This window comes from Rhipicephalus microplus, chromosome 6 (genome assembly GCF_043290135.1).
Source record: "Rhipicephalus microplus isolate Deutch F79 chromosome 6, USDA_Rmic, whole genome shotgun sequence".
Lineage (NCBI taxonomy): Eukaryota > Metazoa > Arthropoda > Arachnida > Ixodida > Ixodidae > Rhipicephalus > Rhipicephalus microplus.
The window spans coordinates 7,539,926-7,561,127 of record NC_134705.1 but is presented as its reverse complement, the minus strand read 5'-3'; the positions used below and the strand labels follow the sequence as shown (position 1 = coordinate 7,561,127).

General features: G+C 47.1%; 2 protein-coding genes across 12 annotated transcripts in view; one reads left to right on the top strand and one right to left on the bottom strand.

Annotated features, from left to right (window-relative positions):
* The window catches only part of LOC119167754 (prolyl hydroxylase EGLN3), a 321,255-nt gene that overhangs the window by 235,413 nt on the left and 64,640 nt on the right, over positions 1-21,202 (top strand). The window lies entirely within an intron of this gene.
* Positions 10,815-21,202, bottom strand: part of LOC119167755 (uncharacterized) — a 595,822-nt gene continuing 585,434 nt past the window's right edge. For all 5 annotated transcript variants that reach the window (XM_075865247.1, XM_075865245.1, XM_075865246.1 and 2 more), the window contains 2 exons: positions 12,431-12,500; positions 10,815-11,080 (listed from right to left, as the gene is read on the bottom strand). In XM_075865247.1, the coding sequence (XP_075721362.1) occupies positions 10,939-11,080; positions 12,431-12,500 (212 nt within the window). In that variant the 3' untranslated portion in view covers positions 10,815-10,938. The remainder of the gene's footprint in view (positions 11,081-12,430; positions 12,501-21,202) is intronic.

Below are 21,202 nucleotides of genomic sequence, written 5' to 3'. Positions count from 1 at the left end.
AAAGCTGACAATGCAGGAGTTCCTCGAACTGCAGACAAAGCGACGCCTTCAAAACCACGAGACCATCGTCGAGTACATGTACTCGAAGAACGCCATTCTGAACAAGGCGCCGTACCCTTTAGCAGAGGAAGAACACATTTCCCTCATTCTCAGCGGCATCGAGGACGACACATGGGCCAACCCACTCGCAGCGCTGCTGTGTGGCACAGTAACCGAACTCATTGACAGAGCGGCTTTGCTCGACGCGAGGCCTCGCACGACTGTGTGTGCCGAGAACGACAAGAAACTGTCATCGTCTACAGCGAGCCGTGGTCAGAGTTCGAACCAGCGGGTGCCAGCCAGCAGCTCTGCCAACTTGCCGAAGGCCAACCTGCGCAGCGATTTCTCGGGAGCTCCACACCCGCGGCCCATCTCTGCTCGTTCGTGCTTCAACTGCGGCGACATCGGTCACCTGTCCTGTGATTGCAGAAAGCCGAAAACGCCAGCAACGATCAGAGCGGACGAGAAACGAGCGAAGAGGGACAATAGCAGCCACACAACAGGGACTACGTCACCTAGGCAAGCGAACTGTTTTTTGCATTCGACGGGCGGCACATTACCAATAGTGTCCGGTACTGCTAACAACCGACCCGTCCGCGTGTGCATTGACAGTGGCGCCAACTTATCCATCATGAGTGCCAATGCCTTGACGGACGACATTCCCACGCACGCATGGGTATCGATTGATTGATTGATATGTGGGGTTTAACGTCCCAAAACCACTATATGATTATGAGAGACGCCGTAGTGGAGGGCTCCGGAAATTTAGACCACCTGGGGTTCTTTAACGTGCACCCAAATCGGAGTACACGGGCCTACAACATTTCCGCCTCCATCGGAAATGCAGCCGCCGCAGCCGGGATTCGAACCCGCGCCCTGCGGGTCAGCAGCCGAGTACCTTAGCCAGTAGACCACCGCGGCGGGGCCACGCATGGGTATCGCGCGAGAACATTGAAGTTCTCAACCACAGCATATGCCCAACTCTCGCTTCAACGCTTGATGTGACATTGGGCACCACGAATGTGCGACTCGAAGACGTCGTGGTAACGGAACTGTCCAGCGGCATCGACCTGATTCTGGGATCAGACTGGCGACGAGTCGCGAACGTCGACGTAACGTTTCACACGTCAAACGATGTGACTATCGTTCCAGTCGAGCCCTCCGGAAATTTTTCATCGTCCGAAGTGCCACCCCCGAAACAAAGCACACCACACCGCACCGGGGAAACGCTTATTGCGACGTTCTGCCGGCAATCGGACGAGAGTGTTTCCGAAGACGAAGGGTACGTGCGCCTCAACACGAAATGTCCCGCACCCGACGAAGACTTCACGAGTCTAGTCGAAGACGCCACACGGAAGATAACGAAGGATGCCACCGAGGCAGAGAGGGAACAACTTCACACAATTCTGTTAAGGCATCACCAAGCATTCACTTCCAAAGGCGACACTTTGGGAGTGTGTCCTCACACCGAGCACAGCATCGAACTCAGAGACAATATACCAGTGTCATCGAGGCCGTACAGGTGCTTACCGGCTGATCGCAAGTTCATCCGAGAACAAGTGAATGACTACCTCTCCAAGGGCATCATAAGGCCGAGCGAAAGCGAGTACGGTGCTCCAACGATAGTCGTCGACCAACCGCACTACCCGACGACTCCATGAAGAATGGTACACGACTATCGCAAGCTCAACGAGAGAACCATCAACCCTTCTTATCCAATGCCCGTCATGGAAGACGTTATTGACGATGTCATGCGCAACGGATCGGCTTACTTCACTGTGTTGGACGTGAAGGCGGCATTTCTGACTATACGAATGAAGCCGGACGACGTACACAAGACCGCATTCGTCACTCCTGACGGAAAGTACGAATACCTTCGAATGGCCTTTGGGTTTTGCAAGGCCCCTCAGACCATGCAAAGACTCGTGCGTCGCACGTTCGATGGCCTACCTAGGACAGCTACGTACATGGACGATGTCGGGCAGGGAGCCACAACAGTGAGGGAGGCTTTGGATTTGCTGAACGAAGCACTCAGGAGAGTCGTGATCAACAGCTTGAAGATGGATCTCCGGAAATGTTAGTTGATTCAAGACAAAGTATCTTTCCTGGGTTACGTGATCTCCGCCGAAGGACGAACACTGGACGAATCCAGAGTTGCCGCTGTCGAGAAGTTCGAGCCGCATCGCTACGCAAAGAAGCTGCACTCCTTCCTGCAGTTCGCTAACCACTACCGAAAGTTCATACCGGAGTTTGCAAAGGTCATGCACAAGCTACGGCGCCTTCTGGCGAAGGACGTTCCTTTCGTATGGACTGACGCTCATGAAGCAACCGTCAACGCCATAAAACACGCCTTGAAGAACCCACCGATTTTGGCGAGCTTCCGCCCAGACTGCCCGACTAACGTTCACGTCGACGCTTCGCAAACCGGGCTGGGTGCGGTGCTTTCTCAAACTCAAGACGGAAAGGAGCGAATCATAGAGTACGCAAGCAGATCACTAAACGAGCACGATCGTGGTCTACACTCTAATATGCTTGAGTGCATGGCGCTCCACTGGGCGATCACTGAGAAGTTTTCGGTCTACCTGAGAGGAGGCCCTCGTTTTATAGTGTTCACGGACAACTTCAGCTTGTCATACCTCGTCCAGAAGGGAGCCAGCAACCGCAGATTTGCGAGGTGGACGCTCGACTTAGCAGAGTACACCTTCGACGCCAAGCACAAGCCAGGACGCCAGAACTCCGCTGCTGACGCACTCTCGAGGCAGTCGGAATCTGCAGAGGCTTTCGACCAGGGCGTTTCGACCCAAGACCTCCACTGCTACGCACTAGTGGTCGGCAAACACAGTCGCCTACGCGAGTTTCAGGAGAGGGATACTGACTGCAAAAGATTTCGGGAGGAGGCCAAGCACAAATCTTCAGACTACGAGATCGAAAACGACATACTGGTGAAGAAATCTCTCGAGGGAGGATGGGTCCGTCGGAGGGTGATCATTCCCGCTGCCCTCCGAAGCAGTGTGATGATTGTTTTCCACGACAACAACGGCCACCTAGGCGTCGAGAAGACAAGAGACCTGATCCAGCGAAACTACTGGTGGCCATCGATGAGAAAGGACATACGCGAGTATGTCGACTCCTGCCACACGTGCCAGACTATCAACGCCCGCATGACACGGAATGAAGGTTGCCTCATCCCACGCGATATTCCTACTGAGCCAAATGCGGTGATATCCCTGGATCACATGGGTCCGCTAAACGAGAAGGGAGACCACATCTTCGTGTGTATCGACCACGCCACGAGATACATGGACGCCGTGACCGTACCGAGCACTTCGTCGACGCACTACCTTGACTTCATGACAAACCGATGGATTCCGCGATTTGGAGTTCCCAGCGTCATTATTACGGACCAAGCCAAGAGATTCGTGAACAAGAAAACCAACCAATTCCATCGCAGACTGGGAATTGCTCATCAGAACTCCCCACCGTACTGGCCACAATCAAACGGACTGATCGAGCGAATGGTAGGAACATTGAAACAGGTGCTACGCAAAATGCTAAACAACAAGGACAAATGGCAGAAGGAACTACCCCAAGCAACGCTAAACTGCCAGGAGAGCTCAACCTCGCCTCAGTCGAGGGAGACGTCGACGAGTCTCATAGACTACACGACTTGGCAAGGGGACGTGCGGAGACAAGAGAGAGGCTACTGCAGAGTCAGCGCAAAACAACGGTCCGATACGACAAGAAGCGGCGAACTCCGAGGTTCATAACGGGGGACCTCGTCCTGCTTGAGTTGAGCGCTCGAGGCACATTAGACCCTCGCTATGAAGGTCCGTTCGAGATAACGGCCCTTGTCGGAGGAAACAGGGCCGAGATCCAAAGAGTACCCCACACACCGGGCATGATCAACCAAAAAATCGTCAACGTGGAGCAGCTTCGTAGATATAAGGAGCCGCTCCTAGAAGTTACGGAACCTTCGCCATCTAACGACAGGCACGCCAGGACAGGCGCAATTTTCGGGAGGGCCGTGTCAGCGGCACTCGAGTTCGCACAGCTGAATTCTCCGGCAGCGTTTCATTCTCCGGCAGCGCCTCCTTCTCCGGCAGCGTCTCCGTGCTTGCTCGGGAAACGCTGCACTGAGTTAACCTGGACTCCGAGCCCTGAGCGCGTCCACTCGATGCGGTTGCCCATTGGTTCAACGAACATTCAAAAAACAAAAAGTGAGCCTTCGAGCCGGGACCGCATAGCAACGCATCGCCAGAGAGAAGAACGAGCCGAGATTCGAGCCGGGACCGCAGAGCAACGCACCGCAGAGCGAGCCGAGACGCGAGTGGCGTCGGACGTATCCGATCGAGCTCCTGCACCGAGTCCAGTTTCCTTATACATGTAACCACTGCCGATTCACCTGTAACTTAGCACAATACAGTTTTTCTTAAAAGTTGAACCTTGCCTTGACTACATTCATTTGGCCATCGCTGACACAGGTATCGTTGCCTGTCCGTAGGTTTTCTGTATACGCTAGTTACCAATGCACCATCGTCAACTCGAATGAGTACATCAAGAAAGTTTATTTCAGTGTTAGAGTAGGAGTGTGGAAAATAAATGCAGGGGTGTACATGGTTGAATGCCTGTATGAATTTGAGGAGCTCGTTTTCAGAATGTTTCCAAATTATGAATATATCATCCAGGTACAGTTTATAGAATAATGGTTTAATATCACAAGATGAAAGAAAATTGGACTCTATGTGGTGCATGAATATGTTAGCGTAGTTTGGGGCCATTCTTGTACCCATTGCCACAGCTTTGACGACATCAAGACCACAGCTTTGACGACATCAGGGTTACACTATTAGAAAACAACTTTCGAACAATCGGAGAACGGGAACAACGAGAATCTTATTTTATCTACAAATTTAACACGATAAAATACGGAATAAAGGAACACCCAGGCACTCTGTCAGCGTTATGACCGCTAAAAGATGCAAATGCTTCTCTCTAATCAGTCCGGTCTCATTATGACAATACTATTACCCTCTAACAAAGCTTTTAGCCTATGCATCTGACAACATAGAAATGGTTTGCCTCATCAAGCACAGCCTGAACGCACAGATAAGTGGTCCCGGATGTCGTACAGCCCCCCCTTTTTTTCTCTTTTTTTTCTTCTTTAAGTTTTAACGCACATTCTGGTCCTTCACTGACAAGGAGCTGACAGCTAGGTGGTTTCGTTAACTTTATCATGCATGCGCGCATGTCTTCCCAGTGAGCCGCAATTGTGTGGTGACTGTCCCGGATGTCCTACAGTCCCCCCCCCCCCCCCCCCCTCTTCTTTTTTTTTCTTCTTCAATTTTGAACGCACATTCTGTTTCTTCACTGACAAAGAGCCATCGCATATAATGAATATCGATGGCGGCGCCTCAATCACCGGCTTTTTCATTCCTCCCAATGCCACCAGCACGCACTCGAAGCGCTTAAGCTCTCCCTATTAACTTGTCTTAAACTTCAAAGAGGAACGAGTCGTCAGCGGATTACTCGGAAAGGTGAAATAGAAGAACGGCGGCAAACTGCCCACTTGGGGAAGAGTGGGTGCGGGGGAGGTATTGTTGTCAATGATGGCGTTGCTCATCTACCTCTGCCCTACTCTGTTGAAATGCTCCCCCTTTCTAATTACGCTGTGTCGGTCTTGCTTCTTCTCCTAGATTTTCTATAATTTAACATTTCTCCTCCTGTTTTGCTTTTTTTTTTCTTGTTTTATTTTTCTTTTGACCCCTTTCTTCCTGTCTCGACAGGCTATAAGAAGACACAAAACATGTGTAAATATTATTATGCCTTGAAAAAGACGGGGTTCCCGTCGAAATGTCGGCAGAATAAACAGTTGTTATGTAAAAGCGCATCTACTTTCATATATATATACATATATATATATATATATATATATATATATATATACTGTAACGAATGTAGCAGCCTCACAACAAGGATGTTCTATTTACTTGGTTTATTAAGGGCGAACTTGTGCCCAAAGTGAACGACGCACAGCAATCAAGAAGATCCAAGGGCGGTAGTCCTCGTGAGCCTCTGCCTCAAGCACCCTCGTTCTCTTCTTTTTCACGCGCGATGGCTGTTCAGCGGTGTACCGGGTGCATGCAGGGCCAGCTCGTGCATTGTGGCTGGCTTTGTCGCTCGTAGTCGTGCCGTTAGCGTTTCTCTAGTTCCCGACGTCCACGTTGCGCGAAGCAATGATAATTTCCTGCGGCATTATCCCCCCTCTCAAGAGGCATCGCCCCGATGCTTTCGATGATAATGTATGCAGTGTTTCCGTCTCGGAAGGTTTGTAAAATTGAAATGTTTGTACAGCAAGCAAGTGGGGTGGCTAGTCTTCGTACCGGTCGTAGTATGGAGTATGGTTTCATGCGCAGTGTGTACACGCTCGGTGGGGTTGCGTAGTTTGGAATGATCATGTCCTGTAGGCTTGACTGCGTAAACGAGGTCGCTGAGTCGCTGTACTACCTCGTAAGGACCGAAATATCGACAAATGAGTTTTTCAGACAGGCCTCGTCGTCGTACTGGGGCCCATATCCACACTTTGTCACCAACTTCATACCGTGTTTCACGTCTTCTTCAGTTGTAGCGGTCGGCATCGATTCGTTGGTGACATACTGGGTACCTTGCTAATCGGCGGGCCTCTTCCGCTCTCTCTATATAGTCATCGAGATCAGAAGGGTAGTCATCTTGATCTATAGGTAACATAGCGTCCAGTGTTGTGGTAACTACACGACCGTAAACAAGTTGAAACGAGGTAACCTTGGTAGTCTCTTGTACGGCGGTGTTACAGGCGAAGGTGACTTATGGTAAAATTTCGTCCCACTTTTTGTGTTTGACGCCCACATACATAGATATCATGTCAACTAGAGTTCTGTTAAGGCATTCAGTCAGGCCGTTGCTTTGAGGGTGATATGCGGTAGTTTTCCTGTGAACAGTGTGGGTCGTGTTCAGCAGGCATTCCATGAGTTCTGCCGTGAAAGCCGGTCCGCGATCGGTGATTACAACAGTTGGAGGGCTATGCCGTAGCACTATACTCTGTACAAAGAATTTGGCGACCTCAGCTGCCATTCCTCAATGCAAGGAGTCTGTTTCCTTGTGTCTCGTTAAATAATCAGTCAAATTCTTGCAGTCTGAGGCTCCACCTTCCTAGTCGTCCGGACGGGTCCTTGAGGTTGGCGAGCCAGCAAAGGGCATGGTGATCGCTGACTGCTTTGAATGGTCTATCATTCTTACTGATGATTCTTACCAACTTACTGATGACCCAGACGAAGGCAAGGCATTCTTTCTCTGTGGCCGAATAATTGGTCTCCGCCTTTGTTAGAGTCCGGCTGGCGTATGCTATCACCTTTTCTTCGCCATTCTGCCACTGTATTAGGATGCATCCTAGGCCGATGTTGCTGGCGTCTGTGTGTATTTTCGTGTCAGCTGTTTCATCGAAATGAGAAAGGATTGGGGGCTCTTGCAACCATTTTCTTCATTCGTTGAGGGCGCTTTGTTGCTCTGTTTCCCACTGGAAAGGTACATCTTCTCTCGTAAGTTTCGTCAAGGGTTCTGCAATCTGCGAGAAATTTCTGACAAATCGTCTATAGTAAGCACAGAGACCTAGGAATCTCCGTACTGACTTTTTGTTTGCTGGCACCGGTAACCTTGCAATGGCAGCTGTCTTTTCGGGATCAGGGCGCACCCCTTGGGCGCTGACAACGTGCCCAAGGAATCAAAGCTCTTCGAAACCGAAATGGCACTTCTCTGGCTTGATGGTTAAATCTGCCGAACCGATTGCTTCTAACACTGTTTGTTCGCAGGCGCTTGATATGCTTCTCGAATGTAGCGGCGAAGATGACCACGTCGTCAACGTACACTAAGCAACACTGCCACTTCAATCTGGAAAGTACAGTGTCCATCATGCGTTTGAACGTTGCTGGCGCACAATAGAGACCAAAAGGGAGAGCCTTGAATTCATAGAGTCTGTCCGGGGTAACAAAAGCAGTCTTCTCGCGATCACGTTCATTAACTTCGATCTGCCAGTATCCACTTTTCAGATCTAGTGATGAAAAGAACTTGACACACCGAAGTCTATCTAATGTGTCGTCAATATACGGGAGGGTATGTACATCCCGTTTAGTTACAGCATTTTAGTTATAGCATTTAATTTCCGGTAGTCGACGCAAAACCTTAGCGTGTTATTCTTCTTCTTGACAAGTACTACAGGAGATGCCCACGGAGTACTAGAAGGTTGAATAACATCATCTTCAAGCATCTCCTGTACTTGATTCTTCATCGCTTCCCTTTCTTTTGGTGAAACGCGGTACCGGTGCTGGCGTACCGGCCTGGTTGTCTCGTCTGTTACGATCCTGTGTTTTGCTATGGTTGTGCATCGTACCTTTGAACTATCGGAGAAACAGCTGCCAAATTCCCATACAATGTCATATAGCTGTTGACGTTGGATCACTGAAAGATTCGAATTTACAGATATTACGTCGCAGACATCAAATGTTGGTTTTATATCCGTTGACACTGTTTAAAGTCTGAATATTTCTGTGGCTTCACAAACCTCATGAAGAAAGGCTATGGCTGTCCCCTTTGGGATGTGCTGGAATTCGTTCCCAAAATTTGTCAGGAGGATGTCTGCGTACCCATTTCGTAGCTGGATAATTCCTCGTGCCACACAAAGACCTTTTTTCAGGAAAACATCCATGTTGCTGTCTGCCACACCTTCGTAGTCGCCAAACGTATAATTTCTGACTAAAACCATTACACTGCTCTGCGACGGTACAGTTGCATCATCATCGACGATGCGCAGTGGAGTGGTGTATTGCTCGTCTGCTCGAGCTACCTTGATAGCTTGTTCCGTCGAAAATGATACGCTGGACCTCCGCAAATTAATAATGGCACCATTTGCTTGCAGAAAATCCATTCCGAGTATAACTCCTCTCGAACATACGGGCAGGACAACAAATTCACCAACGTAAGTGAAACCTCGTATCTCAACTCTTGCGGCGCATCTGCCGAGAGGCGTAATAAGGTGACCGCCTGTCGTACGTACTTGAGGTCCACTCCATTCGGTCAGAACTTTCTTGAGGTACTTCGCTAAATCGTAGCTTATCACAGAGTAATCCGCACCGGCATTGATTAAAGCCATGAGCTCTAGCCCGTCAATTACCAACGGCAAGTCTGAAGTTATTTTTTTATTACTGCACTTCTTTACCTGGAGACAGTCGTCGTCGTCGTCACACTGGTGTCGCAGTGGAGGACCTTCGTATTTCGAATCACCAGCGGCCTCGCCTCCACAGGTCGCCCACTTCAGTTTCCCGGGTTTGGACTAGGCGAACGATGCCTAGGTGCGTTTGGAAAGGAACGTGGGCTTGGCGAGCGCTGACGTAAAGTGGATGGTGAGCGCAGTTGATGACGACGATGCAGGTCGAAGCTCTGTCATGAGCACAGGTATTCCTTGATCTCAAACGGCCTTTCGCCGTTTCGTGGACACGGTGCGTTGACCGCAAATTCTCGAAGACCAGCTTGACGATATCGGCAAAACCGGTAAAGATGGCCAGCCTCTTCACAGTGGAAGTACAGGGGCCTACGTTCCGCATTTCGCCATACGTCGCTTTTCCGAGGTCTTGTCTCTGTCGGAAGAGGTGCGCTGCGAGTTGCCTCTACGATATGGCGCGAGCTACGTGTTGTCGGTGCGTAAGTACCAGGTGTCTCGATAGGCGCACAGTGGACAGCAGGCCGCCTGAGCACCTCAGAATAAGTTACTGCACGTAGTGTCGGTGGTGCATTCCTTTGCGGCTCCCGTATGGTCTGCCGAATGTCTCCTCGGACAACATCCGCAATAGACAGTTCCGGTGAAGCGGGTGGCTGCAGCTTGCGTAGTTCCTCCCTGACAACTGACCGGACGAGCTCCCGCAGAGTGTCAAGATTATCGAAAACGTTTGCCGAGAAGACCCCTGCTGATGTACAGGCTACGTCACGATTGTATTGCCGGGCTCTCTGCTGCAGCGTCGTTTCTATTGTTGTTGCTTCCGACCGCGACTCAGCAACAGTGCGCAGCGGATTGCAAACGAGTCCCGCGTCTTGTTTTACGCCATGCATGAGATGACGCACCTTCTTGTCTTCAGTCATGTTGAGATCAGCTCGCTTGAACAGGCGGGACATGTCTTCTATGTACATAGCGACAGTCTCATTTGTGCGTTGATTCCGTGCACGAAGAGCTGCTTCTGCCTTTTCCCGGTGATCATTGTTGCCAAACGTACAGAGTAGCTGCCGCCGGAACTCTTCCCAGGACGTCAAAGATGCGTCCTGGTTTTCGTACCACACTCGCGCTGAGTCTTCTAAAGAGACGTATACTTTGCGCAACTTGCCTGCTTCGTTCCATTGGTTTATGTTCGCCACCCTCTCGAAATGATTCAGCCAGTTTTCGGCGTCCTCGAACGGGTCACCATGGAACACCTTCGGTATGATGGGTTGGCTGACAATGAGCTGTGATGGTGCAACTTGGCTAGTCATGGTGGCGACGTTTCTTGTTTCTGCGCTGGTGCCCTTGGCACAGGGGGAAGTGGTCCAAATTCTGGTGAATCCCCTTGAATATGGCGACTGATCCGTTAGAGCACCAGCGTAAGCTCCATGGCTTGCAGATGGTCAGTGCTTGGACTTCGCTCTCTCGTGGGGGTTGGAATCATCTACCCTGCACCTCCTCCAGAATATGTAACAAATGTAGCAGCCTCACAACAAGGATGTTCTATTTACACGGTTTATTAAGGGCGAGTTGTGCCCAAAGTGAACGACGCACAGCAATCAAGAAGATCCAAGGGCGGTAGTCCTCGTGAGCCTCTGCCTCGACCACCCTCGTTCTCTTCTTCTTCACGCGGGTTGGCTGTTCGGCGGAGTACCGGGCGCATGCAGGGCCGGCGCGTGCACTGCGGCTGACTTCGTCGCTCGTAGTCGTGCCGGTAGGGTTTCTCTGGTTTCCGACGTCCGCGTTGCGCGAAGCAATGGTAATTTCCTGTGGAAATAAATAAATAAATATATATATATATATTTATATATATATATATATATATATATATTGTTTTCTATATATATATATATATATATTGGTTTCTATATATATATATATATATATATATATATATATATATATATATATATATATATATATAAATAAATAAAACATAAGGGAAAGATGTGTATACCTAAGGGCTCGTTTTTCCATGTTTTTAACACAATATTAATGAGATCTAACAGACAGTAATGCTGTCTGTTAAATCTCATATATATATATATATATATATATATATATATATATATATATATATACACATCAATTTTTCATATATTATCAAACTAATTCACGATCCCCTTTGAGTTCAATATATCCGTGTTCGACTGTACACACTCACAATTAGATCTCTTTTGGCAGATGAACTGATAACTTTATTAGAATTTAAATTTTTGACACCAAACAGCAAAGAAGCGGACACCAAACAGCAAAGAAACAGCAGGGCGGCTTTATGTCCTTCCAAGAATTCACAAAGTAACGTCCACAGAATTATACAGTACCAATATTCCGGGGCCTCCAATAGTATCAAACAACACCCCAACCAAGAACCTCGCCATATTTCTAAACCACTTTTTAGGTGTAATTTCAAAATCACTACCGTCATTTGTGCAAGCAAGATACACCCCACCTACTGAGAATAATCGAGGAAATTGATAAGCACTGTATTCTACCACAAGACACCATTCTCATCACACTAGAAGTTACTGCTTTATATACGAATATTCCTATCCCTGAGGGCTTAAATTCAGTTGATCTAACCTTATTCCAACAGAGCACATTGTATTGAACTATATTTCACACTATGAGAACTAGTACTGTCACATAGCCATATTAAATTCGAGAAAAAGTACTACCTTTAAATACAGGGAAAAAGCACAGGTACCACATTTGCTCCGACCTATGCAGATATATTCATTGGAAATTCAGAAACCGGATTCCTGTCTTGGTTGTGAGAAGAAACCTCACACATACCTTCGGTACTTAAATGACATGTTTATAATATAGGGACATGGGCGAGACTATCTAGCTAAATCCACTTGGTTTCTAAACTCATTTCATACAACCATAAAATTCACCGCTGACACTTCGGCTCAGTACATCAGCTTTCTTGACACGACCATATATCTTGAAAATGGCATACTAAAGACAAGTCTGTAAAAAAGACCATTTGTCAAGCAACAAAATTGTACAAGCCACCTTTCGAGACACTGTAAAAAGGGAATTTTCAAGAGTCTGGCAACAAGGTTTATGCCACATATATATAGAAAACGAGGATTACGTAAACAGACTTACCACCCTAAAAGGAACACTATTGGACTGGAACCACTCTCACATGTTCCTTGACAAAGTCCATATGGACGCACTGGAAGTGGACAGCAATGAAGCAATCAAACCGTGCTCCAAAACCACAACAGCAACTACGCCTCCTCGCACTACTAAGTTTTCTCATGCACTCCCTAACATAAAAGACATCCTTACAAAATACTATTCACTTCTAAATACCAACCAGAAACTTATTAAAATATTTACCAAACCACCTAAAGTCTTCCAAGGCTAACTTTAAAGACATGCTTGTTCACGCAAAACTTGAAAGGGCACTAAAGGCAACTATTCAGTTGACAATTATTGTTAAAATAGCGGTTCAGAAACCTTGTAGTGTTACTTTTATGGCAAGGAAGTGCCAATTTTTCAAAAAAATCACGTTTTAGTGGTCCGCATCGAGTTAGCGCACTTCAAATTACCCGCTTCAAGAAGTACACCGACCGGACTGATTCACGTCACTGTTGCCGTGCACAACGTTGCCCGGCATTACTGTGCTAGTAGCAGCAGACCGAAAGCAGCGAGAGCCACAGCAGCAACAACAGCCATTGATCGATTTCCCGCCATAGGCTTCAAGATTGCAGATGTTTTTTGTTTCAACGGCGCCTGCTAGGTGGCACCACCTCTCCCGTGTAACCACGCGAAAATGGAATTTTTGAATCACTCGCGCCATTCCCCATAGTAACGTCCAGCGGTTCTCTTTTCCATGAATGAAACAGAAACGAACAAACAGCATTTTATTGCATCTCTTAATGTACAGAAGGTTCTTTATTTAGTGCAGTTACATCGATTACTAGTGATTAATTGTAGGCGGTCCTTCTGATGTCATCAGGATCATTTTGAAAATTTCCTACTACGGCGCTTGTGTTCTTGTGCATTTACTTTAATTTCTTGGTAAGTAAAGCACTGTTGTTAATAATATTGTCGTTTCAGGTGTTGTTATACACTGAGCTTTCACTCTGACGTAAATTGTTATTTGGCTTTAGTGTCCCTTTAAATCAAAAACTAGGACAACGTGTGGTCCCTGTGGCCGGTCCAGATGCTCCACCTGCAAACATATACATTCAGTCATCAGTGTAAAAAGCAGAGCATCTGATTACATTCACAAAGTTCCATCGAGCTTCACCTGCACTTCAAACAACCTAACGTACTGTCTTAAGTGTGCCACCCGTAGACGACAATATCCATGATTACTTATAAAGCAGCGCACAACTACAAGCACAAAAGAAACAATACGGACACCGCTGCACTCTCAGCTAACTTATTTCACAGAAGAACATGGTTAAAATACAGCAAGACGGTGTACCACGTGCTGCAATAACGTTCAGGCTACAGCATATTTTTCAAAAAGCACACTTCGCAATCCCTTAAGCTAATCAATGCTTGGCTAATGCAGTTCTCTTTTCTTTTAGCAATGTAGAAGGCCTCGATGACTTTTCTGGTTGCCTGATCCCAGTGACTGGAAAGTATTTCAGTCTCAAAAAACAGCGGAGAACAGCTACGCTTTAAGCAAGGCCGCCTTATGTGGGTGTAAGCATTATTAGTCAATGCTCTCTTGTGCTCCGTCAGCCTTGTATTTATGCAACGGCCGGTTTAACTGATGTACAACTTTCCACATGATATTAGCAAACAATATACGACCGCAGTTCCGCACTCAGCAAACACAAAAACATGCTTAACAGAGCATCGAAACCTATCCTTTTTTGCCCATCGCTTTCTATTCAGCCTGGGGCAGAAAAATCCACGCATTCACCACGGAATTCATGGATGTATTAAAGAGGACGACAAGCACAGGAAGAAAGCAACAGCATGTAAGAACATGGTGTACTTTGGCATTAGCAGTAACCTGCGGTTTCTTATCTCAGACAAGGAGGGTTGATTTGTTATTTTACTTGATGGGCTTTTCCAAATAAAGGCATTATTGGCAGTTAAAAAGAATTTTGTTCCTGTTAACAAAAAAAAGCTAGCGATGTCAGTGATGAAGCTGTCGCACTACTTTTGAACCACAATCTCAAAAAGCTTGCTTCTACTGTGAAACGTGCAAAAAATTTGCACCTGGAGCTGTTTTTTGCAGCTAAAACATATAAACCTGACATTCCGTTTAGGTACATTGTATCAGAAAGGGGCTCATGGCAACTTAATTTTTCTACTTTTCTTCAAGAACTGCCAGTTAGCCTGAAGATATCGGATCCTTCCTGTGTAACGAACTCGGATGCTTTGGTTGCATTCTTGACAACCTCAAACCTTGGTAATTGCGATTTTTTAGCATTGATGTTCAGGACTTTTACTATAACATCTCTTAATGACAGATGTTAGAAAGTGCATTGCTGATGAAAATGATGAAATGGAATTTGTTAACAAATGTGGCATTTCAGTAGAAGCATTCCTTGAAATACTGTCTTTTTACTTGCAGTCTACTTCTATCAAATGGAATGAAGAGTTGTACCTACAAAGATCTGGAATATGCATTAGTTCGATGGTGGCCCTGATACTTAGCAGCATTTTCTTGGGGTACGGGAACAAAATATTGTATCCAATATAAATGGCCTTGCAAAAAAAAACATATTTAGATATGTTGACGATTGCTTAGTTTTTGTAGAATGCACTGTGCTTGACAGGGCTATAGTATATATACTAAATGTTTTCAAAGAAAGCAGCGAGGCTGTAAAGTTTATGTCGGAATTGCCAAAGGATGGTCAGCTTCAGTTCTTGGACTTGTCGTTATCACGTAAGCCAGACCATGTTTGCAGGTTATATAGCCACGATCATAGAAGCCCCTGCGTAACTACTCCTCCGGGCATTCAAAGACCGTTAAAAACGGCAAATCCTACTGATGCCTCCACGCTGCCTTGGCCAAATTTTGTTCCCGAAAATTTAATGACAGTTTCAATAAACTGGTGGATAAATTGGCTAGTGCAGGTTACGAATAGCATGTTCTGCGCATATCAGCGCAGAAGTTGGTTCGGCATGTGCACAGGGGTTTATCTATGGAGCAGCCTAAAAAATATGGGAATTCTGAAGAAAAGAAAAAGAAATGTGTCTCAATACCTTATGCACACAGTATATCACATAATCAAAAGAATGTAGGCAGCCAATACGGCCTACATGTTGTTTTTTGTGCGCTAAAACTTGGAAAAATCTGCACCAGGCTGGGTTGAAAGCGATCGGCAAAAAAGAATAGGTTTCGGTGAGCAAGTTTTTGCATTTGTTGATTGCAGAACTGCGGTGGTATATTGTTTGCTCATGTCATGTGGAAAGTTGTACATTGGCTAAACTGGTCAGTGCGTGAGTAGAAGGCTGACGGAGCACAAGAGAGCATTGGCTAATAATGCTTACTCACACATAAGGCGGCTTTGCTTAGTGTGTGGCTGCTCTCCGCTGTTCTTTGTGACTGAAATACTTTCCAGTCACAGAGATCATGCAACCAGGGAAGTCATTGAGGCCTTCCGCACCACTAAAAAAAAAAGAGAACTGCATTAGCCAATCATCGATTAGTTTAAGTGATTATTGCAAAGTGTGTGCTTTTTGTGAAAATGTGCTGTAGCCAGAACTTCATTGTAACGCGTGGTACACCGTCTTGTTGTATATTAACCATGTTCTGCTGCGAAATAAACCAGTTGAGAGTGCAGCGGTGTCCCTATCGTTTCTTTTGTGCTTGTCGTCGTGTGCTGCTTCATAAGTAATCATGAACTATCACCAACTCGCCCAACTTTTGACATTACAGAAAACAATATACAGGCGAAACTGAGCAGCCAATTCATGTAAAGGCCACCGTGGAGACACAAAGCACAATTTACCAAAAGCAGTAGCCGGTCGCTTCAAACAACATGACCACTATTTTGACCAAGCAAAGCATTATGTTTTAGGAACTAATTTCCGGTCACCACGACAGATAAAAATACATAGACTCATAATTGATATACAAATTCGTCTCTACACCCATCAGAAATCAATGTAGCATGTGGCAATTTGAAATCACTGAAACCACGTAGCATAATTGCGACAATATTTACAGACAAGTTTTGTTCAACCTTCAAATAGACATAGCCGGTATTACATGGAATCGCCCCTAGCCCACATATCATACTATTTATGTTCTCTTTCAATTTTTCAATTTTAATTATATATATACATGTGTCTGTATACAACTACATAGTTTTCATTTTCTAGAACCTTTAAATCACTGCTTTCTTTCATCTTTCCTCCTGATGTAACTGAGGTTTTGCCCAGAGGACCGTAGCCAGCCAGAGTCTCGGGGAGATGTCGAGAAGAGGAGCCCGGAGCTGTTAACAGTAAATTTTAATTACAATATTTACACGTAGCGTGTTACATGATGGTGGTAGCATCAAAGAAGCTCTCGACGGAAGCTTGACGGGAGCTTCTGGGAGCTTGGGAGAGCCTGTTGAGAGCACCTCGGCGCTCGCGTTTTATGTCCTGGCCTTCCCAGGATTCCCTGCATGAAAAACAATGGAGGCCAGGAGAGTACAATGAAAATCGCCATATTTACCTCGGCCCTCGAAAGGGGAAGGTGAAACGCCGCCTCCCTCTGAACCCACAAAAGGGGGAAGAGGCACGCTCAGTTCAGCCTATGGCAAGGGAGAAAACAATGCAAACCGCGGACGACACAGCACAGCACGAAGGCGATGAGCCTTACGTGGAAGTCAATTTCGTAGTCTGTTGAAGTGGTGGGCATGTGGCGCCAGGCAGACCACAAATATTGTAGAAACAGGCCGCGGAGAACGTGGGAAAGGCATCGGCAGACGGATCTCAGACGCTGGGCCCTTTGCCTGGGGCACCTTGACGACAAAGCAAGCCGCCTTGACGGCCAACAACTCTTCCTAATCCGTCAGTCGGTCAGGCGTGTCCAAAGGGTTTTACGAGGGGCGCCGACGACCTGGGATAATTGGAAAAATGATTTCTCTGTTGTCGCCGCTCTTGGTGCGTCTCTGGGAGCGCTGACTCGAAAGAAATCAGAGTAGGCCCAGCCACCACATCTCATGGGACAGAGACGTGGTGGCTGCCACGTCTCAGTCAAGCCAGGCAGGCCGATCAAGCCAGGCAGGCCGATCATAACAGCCCATCTACCACCACAAGAGGTCTCAAAGGCCTTGCAGCACCAAATCACTGCAGAGACCGTAGATCGGCTCCCTTGTAGACGTTGACGCAGGCTGTGCCTGTCTCTGGACCTGAGCCATGGCTAGCGAACGCCAGAAACGAACCACACAAGACCCAAGGCACAACAAGCAGAGAGCACTCAGCTGACCTCGAGAAATGCCAGGTTACAGTTCTGGTAAAACTCCCTAAAAATTTTTAATTGGTGCACTCACTCGCGAAAATCAAGAATTAGATAACTAAGCCATAACAAATTCAGACCTACAACGTGCGAAGCAAATCAACAGCCTAACGTTTTGTATCATTTTTTAGAAAGATTCATAGCGTTTCTGGCGTGCAGGTGCTATGGGCAACGCAAAATTAAAAGGAAGTAATAATCAATAACGCTTCTCATGGCAAAGATAATTTTCAAAAGCAAACTTGCGCGTATAACAAAAACAAACAGAGAAACAAGAAACCCACATTCCATTGCAAATACAGAAGGTTTAAACAGAGCCTTTTACATTCAGCCTAATTCTTTGTTAAAATCAACTTGCGCCTAAGACAAACAATTAAACAATTAGAGAAACACAAACCTACATTACGCTGTAAAACAGAAGGTTTGAACATAGGCTTTTACTTTCAGCCTACTTCTCTGTTTAAAATCAATTTGTGCGAAACCCTTTACTCGGGTGTTCAGTTTTGCTAAATGTAAGAAGACACGCAGTCCAACAAGTATATGTCTGCAGTTATGATGAGAAGGAAAATAAAAGTTACAGAAATCAACTTACTCCTTGCTCATCTTCAGACACGCAAACATTAAAAGCAAAACAAAACAAAACTGGATACAAGAATTTTTGATATCCTTACTTTGTCCCAAATATTAAGCGGCACCCTTTTAGGCGGGCTCTAGGGGGACGATCATACCGCATTTTTCGAGATGCCAGATCGCGACGGAGCGACAAACAGCCCGCCTGTCGGAAACTACCGAAGCACTCAGTGGAGGTGACCTTTGTTCTGGGGCCCCCAAATTCGGACAAAGGAGCATACAGACGCTTTAGCTTCCCCGACTTTGTAGGCCTCCGGGAACAGTGGTCACCTTTTTGGAAAGGTGGGGGATGGCTTCTGTCATTCCCGAGATCGCGCCTCGTTGTTCTGCTTGGCTGTCTATTCTGCGCTAAAGGCGATGAGACCAGGCAGCCACTTTGACGTCTGAGTTTCTTCGCCTTTGTGGCACGCTGCACGCTGAAATCTCGACTTCAGGGGGGCCGTCAGCTTTTGATTTCCAGCCCGCTTTTTCAGGATTTTCGGCCTCTGCTCAAGGCAACTTCGACCCTTTGCGTTCCCTCTACGTTTTTGCCGGGACCGTCTTTTGGGGCGGCATGGAACGCTCACCGACTCGGCAGTAATACTCGGAAGCACACTGCTCAAAACTGCAGGCGGCTTGAGTGGCTTATCCTCGGCGTCATTTCCAACTGTCTGTATCTTCAAAATGACGGTACCATTGACTCTTTCTAAGCCAGCCAGCTCACCACCAGATGTCTCTCCTTGACGGGAGTCATCACCTCGCGCTATGATAAGCGCCTCTCCCTCTCGTGATAAGCTTCATCATGGGGACTTTTACAGTCTCCTTCATTGGCGCTTTCTGCTTCCGGAACCACATGAACAGACTCACAGGCCATCGGATGCGCCAGAGCTGTCGTTGAATAGTCACCAAATCAAAGGCCCCTTTTTCCAGCATATCCGCGTCATTTTGAGAAGGATAATGTTCAGGCAGGTTTTGGGACACGACGGTTTCTGTTGCGAGCAGTCTGAACTGTCTCTCACTCTCAAGGCGGGCTAATGGCAAGCACACACTTTCATTCTCAATTATTTGCCGTGCGCCGGGGTGTTCCCTGTGGTCACCTCTTTTTCATGAAGTAGGGATCAACATTCTCAAACGTTGCGGCTGAGTCCCACAGTACGTACGTTACCCTTAACTAATCCCTGAATGTGGGGTTTCAATTGCTCCCGCTTACTGTCGCTGCTGTCCACCATAAAGAGAACACTCTTAGGCTTACGGCAGTCGATCGCAATCTGACTCTTGGCAACGGTAGCATACGACCGGCCTCCTAGCCTTCAACGCCTTTTGTTTCTCTGTAGCCGTAAACTTTAGGGCTATCTTTCAATTTCTTGTGGGAGGATGCTATCCTGTTATTCGGGTTACTTGATGCCTGATAAAGTGCTAAAGCCAATGCCTGTTCTCATTTATTCTGCCCTCTTCAGCCCATCTTTTCTTCTTCTCAACTTCCTCCCATATTTCCTCAATTTCATCTCTCTCCGCCCCGCATTCCTGAATAGCCTTAATCAGCTGCGACTCTCTCTCTTTTCTTCCAACCTTAATTCCCAGCTCTTCACAAAGTAGCAAGAGGTCTGTCTGGTTTCCCTAGCTTCATTAATAAATTCATGGTATTCACGAGTGAGGACTTTCTTACCCGCCGTGACGTTAGGTAGTGCACAAGCCAAGCCTGCACGCACGGTAAGAACACTGCCAGTTTAGAACATGAACGCTAAAATGGTGAATAGCTGTGACGTATGATAGGGGTACAATGAAGCCTATACGCACAGAAGATTACACACCAATTTAGAAAACTTCAAAAGCTAAAACTTTGCAAAACTCAAAAAAAGTCAAGCACTCACCATATTGTTAAAGCCCGAGTCAAGCATAGGTCATCTCGTTGCTGCTAACCAGTTAATCTGTTCCGGTTGTCTGCAGCATCCCACTGCTGCCACCAGTTGATGTAACCGGGGTTCTGCCCTGAGGACCGGAGCCAGCCAGAGTCTCGGAGTGATGTCGAAGAAAGGAGCCCAGAGCTGTTAACAGTAACTTTTAATTACAATATTTACAAGTAGCGTGTTACGTGATCATGGATGCTCTCGACGGAAGCATGATGGGAGCTTGGGAGAGCCTGTCGGGAGTGCCTCGGCGCTCGCATTTTATGTCCTGGCCTTCCGAGCATTCCCTGCATGAAAAAACAATGGAGGCCAGGACAGTCCAATGAAAATTGCCATATTCACCTTCGCCCTCAAAAGGGGAAGGTGAAACGCTGCCTCCTTCTGAACCCACGAAAGGGGGAAGAGGCATGCTCAGTTCAGCCCATGGCGAGGGAGAAAACACTGCACTCCGCGCACGAGACAGCGCAGCACGAAGGCGTTGAGCCTTACGTGGAAGTACATTTCGTAGTCTGTTGCAGTGATGGGCATGTCGCGCGAGGCAGACCACATATTGTGGAGGCAGCGGCAGCAAGGTGCCACAGAGAACGTGGAAAAGGCATCCACAGACGGTTCTCAGACGCTGGGCCCCTTGCCCAGGACACCCTGACGACAAAGCAACTCTTCCTAATCCGTCAGTCGGTCAGGCGTGTCCAAAGGGTTTTATGAGGGGCGCCGACGACCTGGGATAACTGGAAGAATGATTTCTCTGTTGTCGCTACTCTTGGTGCATCTCTGGAAGCGCTGACTCATAAGAAATCAGAGTAGGCCCAGCCACCACGTCTCATGCGACAGAGCGGCGTCAAGCCAGGCAGGCCGATCATAACACTCCCTTCTAAACCCACTCCTACTGCACATCGTCAAAGTCATTGCCCACCCAGAAAGTTCTCTGTGCCTTTTTTT